At 36.6% G+C, this 12,078-nt stretch overlaps 1 protein-coding gene across 1 annotated transcript; it reads left to right on the top strand.

Annotated features, from left to right (window-relative positions):
• Positions 1-9,341: 9,341 nt before the first annotated feature.
• LOC149535511 (subtilisin-like protease) lies at positions 9,342-11,597 on the top strand. The gene has a single exon (XM_089804836.1). The coding sequence runs from the start codon at positions 9,342-9,344 to the stop codon at positions 11,595-11,597; it is 2,256 nt and encodes a 751-aa protein (XP_089660962.1).
• The last annotated feature ends 481 nt before the right edge of the window (positions 11,598-12,078 follow it).

Below are 12,078 nucleotides of genomic sequence, written 5' to 3'. Positions count from 1 at the left end.
ACAATGATTATAGGTTTGATTATTTGATGTTATTCCTTTGTATCCATCTAATCTATAGGATCACTTAGATTTACAAGAATTAAAATTTTAGCGCACAAGATGTAATTTCACAAGATCAAATATATGTTTACCAATGATGAATAAACTCTATATAGAATTGCTCATTATTTTGAACATAGGGAAATGTTTCTCTTATATACATATGAATATTAAAATACAATGAATTTTCTTGCCATTGCATCAAAATACATAGCATATAACCTTGCAATGCAATCACCTACGTTTTGAATTGAGTTAGCTATTACAACAAATGTCTCCTACACAAGCAATCTATGAAATATATCTATTGTTTGATTCATAAGCCAATATCCCATTTACATAACTGCTACATGGACTTCACAACAATGGTTATTCCTTTACATGAAATTATTTCTTTCCTTCCTATATAACTATGAAGATGAAATAATCTCTCTTACAATGCCAACTATATGCATAACATCTAATCTCAGTTTCCACATTCACAGTAATATACAATAGGATGTATATCCTTTCCTCATTACGTAGAACACAATGGTAGTTTTTCCATCCCAACACATTTCAAATGACATGGTAAGGATTGACCCCTTCAACTAAATGATGATCAATACAACACTTGATTCTTTAACAATGCCAAGGGAAAAACCCTAACTTCTTCATAGATCCCATTCTCACAAACCTACAAAAAAAGAAGAAAATAATAACCAAGAGCCATGGAGGCTCACCTCCCATCCTAGGTTTCTAAGAAGCCACCCCATTAGTTTTATCTAAACTTAGAGAGTGGGTGAACACTCCACTAGTTTTCCACCAATCCTCTTAAAAGACTCTCTACTATCCCCATTTTGGTGGAAACATCCAACCCACCATTTCTTACATTGTTGTCCCTTTAAAAAAAGAAACTTTGACCAAGTGGAAGTGTGAAGGTACACTCATGGGAAAACCCAAAATTTTGAATTGGTGGAAGAATGCATTGGTTAAGGGGTCCCCTAGGTTAGCTAAGCACTAAAATGGTCAAATTTAGGCCTTTAACATGTTATGCTAACATATGGGTGGCTTATGTTCACAAAAATGACAACATATTTCCTTATTAATTAAATTATTTTGATTTAATTATTAGTTCACTTACTATCTCTCATTTACTTAAGCTAAACTTTAGGCATATATCAATTAATTATTTTATTAATTATTATCATGCAATCTAGCTTTTACCCTATTAGGGTTTTGATCTCCTTTTATAAGGATTGATCTCTTTGTAATTTTATTAATTCAGTTTTGATAATAGCAATCTCTTTTTTGCTCATCAAGAATGTCTCATCTGTGGATCTCAGAATCCCAACCTCCATAACTTTTTCTTCTCTTTTTTTGTGACAGGTGATTGCATGCAGGTGATTCTTAGGAGCTATGGTGTTGACCTTTTATCAACTTCAACATGGTATCAGAGCTCCAAATTTTCATGCCCTTATCTATTTATGAGAAGTTTGGCTTGGCTTTTAGATCTGTGTTTTTCTTTTAGAGGGTTTCCATTTTTTAGAGCATTTTTGTATTGGATCTAGGAGGGTCATTTTTTGGTGCATTTTGAGCCCAAATGGACCTCACCATTGGATTTGTAGCACCCAAAAACCCCTATTTCTATATAAAATTTGTCCAATTTGGACACAGTTGTAATCTGAGGCAAAAACTTTTGCCCCTAGACTTTGGGCATGCTTCCCAAGGAGAGACAATTTATTTTTTCCCAAAACAAAGGTTTTAAAAATAAAAGTGCTTTATTTAAAAAAAAAGCATATGGTACTGATACAGACATGTATGTCTGATAGCAGTGTAGGTTGTGATGTGAGCCAAAATTTGATAGCCTTCAAACTGTCACTTTTTTTAGTTTTTTTGTCATAAAAAGCACTTACAGTATTTTGGTCATATCTTTGTCATACTGAGGTATTTTTGGACAAATCTTATGTCATTGGAAACCTCTTTCTGATCCTGTTATGATGGTATAGGTTATTTGACTTTTGATGTTGTTTGGTTTCTTATTTATTAAGTCAAAGCTAGAAGTTCTATTTTGCACTCCGAGAGACATATCTTGAGCATTTGATCTTTGATTTTAGAATTATTTATATTTTTGGAAAGCTATTTCTGATCTCTTTTGAGTGATGCTAGTTATTTTTCCAAATTTTCTTCCAAGAACATTTTATTCAATCTTTTGCATTCTAGTGGATATCTTGGTTGTTTTAGGTCCAGGGATCGATTTTGTTGCTTTAGATGATTTTCCATGGGTTGTACTATCTATTATATCACCCTTATGTCTCTTTTGATCTTTATTGACATCCTTTTGTAGTATTTTTGCAAATGCATTGAGATAAAGAGCCACTCTATTGCATTTTGGGATCTTGCACATATTTGTATTTAATTGTACTCGCACTACATTATAAATTGCCTTGGGGGGTTTCATGTTGGTCATATTTACCATATTCCTTTATCAAGTGAGTGTTCCTTCCATGAAATTAGCCTCATGATGTGTCGATGACACGTGCCATTATAGGTGTTTTTACTTCCACTCTTGATGTTCTTGGTTCTTCTTTTTGCAAGAGATGTTGCATTCAACTTCAGTGTTCATGTCTTACCTCTCAGCATTATAGGGGGATTATGTTAGTTCTATTAATTTCTTGGTTTGATGGAGTGAGCTATGTATTCAGTATTTGATCCTATGTACCAGGCGATTGCAATGACTGGATACCTATGCATTTCAGTGAGATGAATCATTTACCATATAGACATTCTTTCATTCCTATTTTTGGAGACCATGAAGATGCCTTCCATCTTTGATTGATCAGCTCTTCAGACTTAGTCTTCTCTACTTGGTCATGCTCTATATAATGGAGGTTCTTTAGATCAATAGTTTGGCAATGTTTGTAGCTTCATGCTTCAGTGGTGTTCATGATCATCTTTTATCCCTATCTTTTGGAACATTCTTTCCATCTCTTTTTGGAGGAGGGTTTTTCCCATGTGGTTTTCTCTATTTGTTCTCTTTACAAAGATTTGGTTGTGCTTGGTTACCTCATCAGGCCTTGTTGCTGGGACCCAATTTCCTTTCAGCAGTAGTTTCTAAGTTTTTAGCTACTCCCTAAATTTATCTTAAGGGAGGGTGTTAGAGTAATAATATATTGTCTTATTAATTAAATCATTTTGATTTAATTATTAATTCACTTAATATCTCTAGCTTACTTAAGCTAAAGTTTAGGCATATAATAATTAATTATTTTACTAATTATTATCATGCAATCTAGCTTTTACCCTATTAGGATTTTGATCTCCTTTTATAAGGATTGATCTCTTTATAATTTTATTAATTCAGTTTTGATAATAGCAATTTTTTTGCTCATCAAGAATGTCTCATATGTGGATCTAGGAATTCCAGCCTCCATAACTTTTTCTTTTCTCTTTCTACGATAGGTGTTTGCATGCAGGTGATTCTTGGGAGTCGTGGGGTTGACTGTTCATCAACTTCAATAATAGTGACCCTCTAAAATCCTTGTCAAGTTTAAATTTGAATTTTCCTTGATGGTGACCCATCCTATCCTTTCTCCAAGTGGATTTACTTAATATTTTGAAAGGCAATTAGTTTAAGGTTAAGTGTTACCATGACCAAAACCCTAGGTGACATGTCATTAACACAGAAATAATTACAAGTGTCAAGTGACACATTTAAAATACATTACACATCACCATGACATGTCCCTAATGTATAATTTATGAGATTAAATTTGCCACACACATGTATAAAAGTGGACATAGAGAAAGTGAATGCTATTATCAAATGATCTACTCCAAGAAGTGAAACTCAGGTTAGATATTTTTATGTTAGGCAAGCTTTTACATGAATTTTATCAAGTGTTTTAGAATTATTTGTGAATCTTTGATTCAAACAATGCGAGGGGATAGAAAAGAGATTAAGTAGACTACATGAAGAGATACGAGTTTTAATTTGGTGAAATGAGAAGTTACCAAATAAGTATTTTAGCACTTACATATTTTTATAAGGTTTTTAGGTAGATTGTGATGCTAGTGGTAATACAATAGGAGTTATTTTGAATGAAGAATGCACACCCATTGCTTCTTTCAGTGACAATTAAATGATTAAAAAAGAAAATCACATGATGGTAGTCAAGAGAATTTTGAGATATCTAAAAGAAACTGAAGATGATGGGTTATGGTACAAGAAAGGAGGAAATCTTGAGTTAAGAGCCTTTACTAATGCAAATTGGGTAGGAAGCATTGATGACAGAAAAATTACCAATGGAGGAGCTTCCTTTCTTGGAAAGAGGCTAGTATCTTGCACAAGAAAGAAGTAGAATTGTATTTCTCAATCCATAACAAAAGTGTAATATGGTGTTGTAGTAGTTAATTGTTCTAACTTGTAATGTGGGTACAACAATTGATGTTAAGAATGAAGGAAGAAATCAAGGAACTAGTTGTTATCTATTGTGATAACACAAGTGTAATCAATAAATCCTAAAATCTAGTGATGCACTCAAAGACAAAACACATTGCAATTAAATATCATTTCCTCAGGGAATTGGTTCAAGACAAAGATGTGAGATTGGAATATGTGAATACCAAGGAGCAGATAGCAGATATATTTACTAAAGCTTTACCTAAGGATGTATTTATGTATCTAAGAGGTAAACTACGAGTTATTCCCCTATCCGATGATCACTATAGAAAAAAATAGTGTGGCATCAACCAAGATCCATTGAAGATCAGTCAAGTTGATGCAATGAAATGCAAAGCATATTGCATATGAATTAGTACAAAATGTACATTGTAATTATAGATGTTTGTATCCTTTGGAAATTGATGTCAAAGAGGGATATTTTAGTGTCAACCTAGAAGAGTAACATGGAAGATTGTAAAAAGTTCACTATTAATGAGATTGAGGGAAAGTCTTTATGATGGAGAGTACAACTAAGAGGCAGAAAATGACACAAGAGTGGTGACATGAAAGCAACAGAGACAAATCCTAGTAGAATCTCAGAGGGAGCTAGTATGGATGATAATCAAAATGAAACTAAGGATATTATATAATTACTCACACTTTTATCAACTTATGATGATATATTGTGTTTCCGTCGATGAGAAAGAGGGAGTTTGTTGGGAACAATTATTCAATTGTATATTGTCATTGATGCTTACACAAATGTCTGTATTAACCAAGCACTATAGAGTTTGTAGTATTAACCTTTTATATCTCAGTATTAACCAAGTAGTCAGGTAATGAAGACTTTTCAATATTAACCAAGTAGTTGGTTAATGAATGAGTACTTGCTTGTAGTATTGACTGAGTGGTTGGGCATCAAAGGAGATTAGTATTGACCGAGTGGTCAATCATAAAAGGAGATCAGTATTGACTGAGTCATCAGGCAATGAAGAAGTCACAATATCAATCAAGTGATCAGTTCTAGTGTTGATCGAGTGACAACAGATTAAAATTGGAAAATGTTTTATTGTTTGAGGTTGACTATTTGGATGTTTTTTGATGTTCTGAAAGGGTATTCAAGCCAAATTTTCCTATCTTATGATATATAATAAAGGTCAAGTGGTGACGATAAAGTATATCAAGAAAAACATGAAAAAGATGGATATGCGAGTGAAGGAAAAATGAAGAGCATGAAAGTATGGAAGATAAGCTACAATGATACATTTGATTAGGAAGGATCCAAAGATCAAGTCAAAATAGAGATCTGAATCTGCAAAGAAAGTTGCTTCATAAATTAGGTCAAATTGTTGTTGCTTTCTAACCATTGTAGCAATAAAGAAATCTCTTAACAGAGTTGACTTAATGGTCATTTATAAATCCTCTAACAAGGTGACATTTCAAGATTGAAGTGTTTGAAGACATTTAACTAGGCCACTCCTAACAAGGTGAACTAAATCCTCTAACAAGGTCATACTTAATAGTATGTTTTGTAACCATTAACATGGTTGGCTCCTAATAGGGCTCACTTCATAAGAGTGAAAATTATTGTGACTAGTTGCAAGGTGGTTTTTCCCAAATTGGGTTTCCACATTAAATCTTGGAGTCATCTGTGTTCACATTATTTTCTTATGCTTCATGTCTTGGATGTTTCATTTGATCATTTAAGTTTGTTTATTAGTTAGTTTTTTAAAAGGTGAAAAGCTTTTTTGAATTGAATATAAGCATCATAATAAAAAATGAAAATAAAATCAATGCTATATATATATATATATATATATATATATATATATATATATATATATATATATATATATATATATATATATATATATATATATATATATATATATATATATATATATATATAGGGAAATTAAAACATATTTGTTACCCCATAGTTCACTTTAGATTTGTATCTAAAAGAGACCCCCATTGAGGTATTCTTTTTACTTTGTTTATTTCTTTCAACTTCAATAAAATAAGTGTCATTATCTATATTAATTTCTTCATAAATCATATTCTCTTTTCTTGAGCCTACATGCTTGTCCATAGACACATTGACTTTGAATTTGATGATATGGGGACATTCTAACAATATTTTGGTTAGGAATAATAAAATATTTGGGTCTATCTCCTCTCACTTTTATTCAAAAACTAAAATCTGGAAAGTGGATGAAGCCACCTCTATAAAATTATGGATAAAGATAATTGATGGAAATATAGTCAAGAGATCACCTCGCACAAGGATACATCCAAGAATAACTAGACATGATTCTCTCACTCCTTCAAGAGAGTATAGGAATTCCCATACATTCTTTAAGGTTTTCCAAATTTGTGAGATATTTCCTCACTCCTTCCTTTACCTCTTTCATTTTTTTCTTCCACAAGGATACTCGTGAGGGTTCCTAGTAGGGGGCTCTTTTACAACAATATTTTCATCTATTTTCTCTGCTTTAGATTTTACCTTTCAAACATTAATTAGATTTTGAATATTTTTCTAGGTTCTGAACACATATTTCATCACCTAGTATCCTATTTTTCTCAAATGAAATAGATAGAATGAAGTAAATCAATCTTTATGGATTGAACCCACATTCCAATATTAAAGAGTATGTTTTGAGAAGAGGGCAAATTGATTAATTAAATAATACTCAACACATGTTCTAGCAAAGATCAACATGTTCCTTATCATTGTCATTGGATCAATGGATACAAGTTCTCCAAAATAACTTTTAATACCCTTTGAAAATATCTTCATTCCAAAATTATGTATGTAAGCCTACTACAATACCCAAAATTGAAGTGTGTAAAAAATGGTATCTTGAAAATCTAGATTAGGTGTCAATTTTCCAAGAATCAAGGAGGATTGTCTTATATCCCAAGGCCTACCACATAAAATTACAAAGATATTGTCTTTCCTCTTTGCATGACAAAGATAAAGACAAAAAATCTTTTGACATAACCTTTAACCTATCCTTTAAACCTCCAGTATCTCCTCACATATGCCATAAAATACTTCAATGTTAGGTATGAGATGTTATGAACTCTGTTAAGGGAAGATTTATTGATAGATTTAACCCAAAAAAGAGATGGTGGGGGTTTAAGAGCCATATTTGGGCCCTCTTCCTTCTTGACCCTGTCATTCTTATGATTAGTTCCCCCAGTCTTAGAGCTAAAAGTGTTATGCATTGTGATTTGTGTCTAGCCCTCCTTGTTTAATAATATTATCATTTGTAGCTAGGCATATGATAGTTTGAAAAGTTTGAATTTGTCCCAAAAAATATTTTGGTAGAAGTCAACTTACCTCCTAGATCCTCGAGAAACCCCAACATCCTCATCATTACCCACAATTGCCCCAAAGACCTTAACACCTATGCTATGCCCATTATTCAACTCCACTGTTAGGAACCTACCAACAAAGGATTGTCAATATCCCCTTCATTTCATTATTGACCATTCAAAGCCTTACTCTTCTCTATGGCGTGTCATGCCTCAAAATTATTAGAAAATAACTAGGTTACAATTTATCATCATACAAATATATTTATATTTTAAAAATTTAATTAGAATTCTAATAATAAATTAAAAGAAACAAAAAAATATTAGTTATAATTATTTCTTTTATATTAATAGGAAGTTCTAATTATCAAATTTTCATTTAAATTTTATATAACAATTTCCAACCTTAATTAATAGAATAAGATGATGGGCTATTGAAATTTATTATCACAAAAAAAATTGGCAAAAAATATTTTAGTAATTGTTAATTTAGAATTTAGAGAATAAATTAATAGAATATTTAAATTAATGGATTAAAGGGAAGATTTATTTCAAAATAATACAAAATTGAATCGAAACACTAATTTTTAAACAAGCAACAGCATCGAACGAACCATTTAAATAAAACTATTACACATAAAATACTCTTCATAATTATGAACACTTAACACCCTTTCAAACGAGATCATCTCACTAATGTTTCCAGTCGAAAGAATTTACATCATAGAGATCATCTGAATACTGAAGTAACTGTCATCTGATAAGCATTAGTGTGATAGGGGATGCGACCAGGAAGGTAGTTCACAGCAAGTAAATAAAATAACATCAGCCAACCCAACGAAAGTTGGGGCTTATTCTAACCGATAATATTTCTTCTTGTGCGATTTGTTTTTTTGAATCTTACAGAGCTAGTGCGGCTTCTCCAATCCTTCAAAATCCAAAAAATATTGTTGTTTGCGATGATACCCATATAAGCTTAATAAAAGTTGTTGCCGCGGACGGTCTTTTAAAATAAATAGGAATTATATGACGTCGTTTCCAAATGGACATACGCGCAGGGAAATCTTAAATTATTAGCCTTCACCAGCAATGCAAATTATCGTTTCGGCCTCCGGCCACTCATTTGTTTTACTGAAGGACCAGCATCGCATCCTCCAACCAAATGAACGTAATTTCCAAGGCGGACAGGTGTTCTCTTTACAGTTCGATAATCACGTTGGAGGCTATATAACGGGGACCTATTTACAATCAAGCAAGTCGTGATCAGCTTGATGCGGATGTGATTACTGGTTTGCATAGTAGAACCACTAAGAAACTGGGAAGCTCAACTTTTTATTTGATGATTTTTTTATTCAGATTTCGAGATTTATAGATTTTTCTTCTATAGTTTTATGGCTGTAATTAGATGAACTAGACAGTATAATATCCTGGCAAGTTGCACGTGTCATATAATCTTTTCAGATTAATTTCATTTTGGTGGCTAGAATGAGTTTGAGAAGATAATCCAGTGTTTTTATTCATATTATTGATCTGGAATTTTATCATTTGAAAAAGTACCATGGATTTTTCAATTCATCCTTCCATGGTTGTCAATGTCGTATTGTTCGCTGTAGCCGTGCTGGCGGCAAGTGCTAATGCAAAAGAGAAGACATACATTGTTCATCTCGAACATCCGGAGACGGCGTTCACAAGTATGGATGAGCGCAAGGAATGGTACTCATCGTTCGTAGGCCAAGATAAGCAAGTCTTATATTCATACGAGCACGTGTTGAATGGGTTCGCAGCTAGCTTGACGGAGTCAGAACTGGAAGCAATCCGGGAGAAGCAAGGCTTTATTGCGGCGTACCCAGACAAACTCCTGCCACTGCACACGACTTATTCCGGCCAATTTCTGGGCCTCCAGCCTCGCAACGGCCTATGGCCGGCGACGGGCTTCGGCAAGGGAGTCATCATCGGAGTCCTCGACACGGGCGTGTGGCCGGAGAGCGCTTCCTTCTCCGACGCCGGAATGCCATCTCCGCCGGCAAAGTGGAAGGGCATCTGCCAGAGCGCCCATGATTTCAACTCGTCCAACTGCAACAACAAACTGATCGGAGCCAGAGCTTTTAGCAGCGACACCGGTAACCCCAGTCCACGTGACACGGAAGGCCACGGCACTCATACCTCATCTACAGCCGCCGGTGCAGCAGTCGCAAACGCCAGTTTATTCGGTTACGCCTCCGGAACTGCCTACGGAATGGCTTCCGGCGCACACGTGGCCATGTATAAGGTCTGCGGCAGCGACGGGTGTGCGGATTCAGACATTCTGGCGGGAATGGACCAGGCGGTGGCCGATGGTGTTGACGTCATGTCGCTCTCTATTGGCGGATTCTCGGTGCCTTTCCACGAAGATTCCATCGCCCTAGGTGCATTTGCAGCGATCCAGAAGGGCATTTTCGTCGCCTGCTCCGCTGGCAACAGCGGTCCGGGAGACTCTTCCCTTTCAAACGAGGCGCCCTGGATCATGACGGTCGGCGCCAGCACAATGGACAGGAGTTTCATCGCAACCGTCCATCTGGGCGACGGGAGAATCTTGTATGGCGAATCTCTCTACCCCGGAAAGGGCCTCTCCGATTCATTCCCGCTTGTCCACGTCACCTCCGAGGAAGGTAATCTGTGTCTCAACGGCAGCCTGAGGTCCAGCGACGTCGCCGGGAAGATTGTGGTGTGCGAGCGAGGTACTAATGCGCGGGTAGAGAAGGGCGAAGTTGTCAAAGCGGCGGGCGGCGCGGGGATGATATTGGCTTCGGATAAAACCTCCGGGGAGGAAATCGTAGCAGACGCCCATGTTTTGCCGGCGACTTACGTCGGCTACAAAGACGGTCTTGCCATTAAAGCATACGTGGCCTCGGGAAAAACACCGACTGCCGCAATTGATTTTCAGGGGACTGTTTTCGGGAAAGCAGAGGCGCCGGCTGTGGCGGCCTTTTCGTCGAGGGGTCCAAGCTCTGCGGATCCCGGGATCCTGAAACCCGACGTCGTAGGTCCCGGAGTTAACGTCCTTGCGGCGTGGCCTACCAATATCGGCCCCAGTGGCCTCCCGGACGATCACAGAGTCGTTGAGTTTAATATAATTTCTGGGACCTCGATGTCATGTCCGCACGTGGGTGGGCTTGCCGGTTTGATCAAAGCAGCGCATCCTGACTGGAGCCCGGCTGCGATTCAATCTGCTCTGATGACCACGGCAAGTGTTGTGGATAAGAAAGGCATGCCGATCCTTGACAGCTCAACGAATTCCCCTGCCGATGTTTTTGGCACAGGCGCCGGACATGTATACCCCGAAAAGGCAGCCGACCCGGGGCTCGTCTATGACCGAACGCCGACCGATTACATTCCTTATCTCTGTGGCCTTAATTACACAAGTACCCAAGTTGGTGTGATCGTAGATACCAATGTGACTTGCCCGACCGGTGATCTCGAGAGCATGCGCTCGGGGAATTTGAATTACCCGTCTTTCTCTGCGGATTTCCGAGGAGTGGGAGGGGCAGCCTCGACTACATTCCGACGAACAGTGACTAATGTTGGGGTCGCCGAGTCCAGTTACGTTGCCAGTATCGACGCGCCCCCTGGAGTGGACGTCAGCGTGAGTCCATCTGTTTTAACCTTCACTAAATTGTTGCAGAAGCAAAGTTACGACATCACGTTCACGACAAGCGCTCCTCCAACGAGTTCAGTTTCTCAAGGTTCTCTTACCTGGGTTTCCAATTCTACCTCTAGTTATTCCGGTTACCAAGTAAGAAGCCCCATATCTATCGTCTGGTCTACACCATCCTAGGTAAAAGCGTGTTTTTAATTCTCAGTAACGTATTCTACTGCCTAGAACACCCTAGCTATTTTCTATTGCCGACGGATGATTTGTATCCGGATAGCGTATTCTAGTTCCTTCTCTGCCCTACCTGTTATGCATTGCTTAAGGTTGATTTGTGTTTTGCTTTATATGATTAATAAATTTCAATTCTTGTTGAATTGACACGTTTTCATTAAACTCTTCCTTACTAAACGCCGTATAACAAATTATTGAGAATGTGTCTGATATCATCCTCTTTGAAGGAATGCTTTCATCAAATTTTGCTATACAGCACAAGTGAAGGAGTTATTTGAGCCTTTTTTCTAGACGATGTTAAGGGTTTGGGGTTTGGGGTTGCATAGTAGTTATGGCCAAACATTGTATTAACTGATTTGGATAAGATTATGATTTTAGTTTCTAATGTGAATTGCATTAGTAGAATGGTTGGCAATAGGTGGTGGAGACCCTA

This window comes from Cupressus sempervirens, chromosome 10, assembly GCF_028749045.1.
Source record: "Cupressus sempervirens isolate cs-2001-9-10 chromosome 10, ASM2874904v1, whole genome shotgun sequence".
Lineage (NCBI taxonomy): Eukaryota > Viridiplantae > Streptophyta > Pinopsida > Cupressales > Cupressaceae > Cupressus > Cupressus sempervirens.
This window is presented reverse-complemented; position numbering and strand designations above follow the sequence as displayed.

Bases quoted from the DNA above. Each gene is read 5' to 3' on its own strand.
- LOC149535511 (XM_089804836.1), top strand. From the start codon at position 9,342: ATGGATTTTTCAATTCATCCTTCCATGGTTGTCAATGTCGTATTGTTC.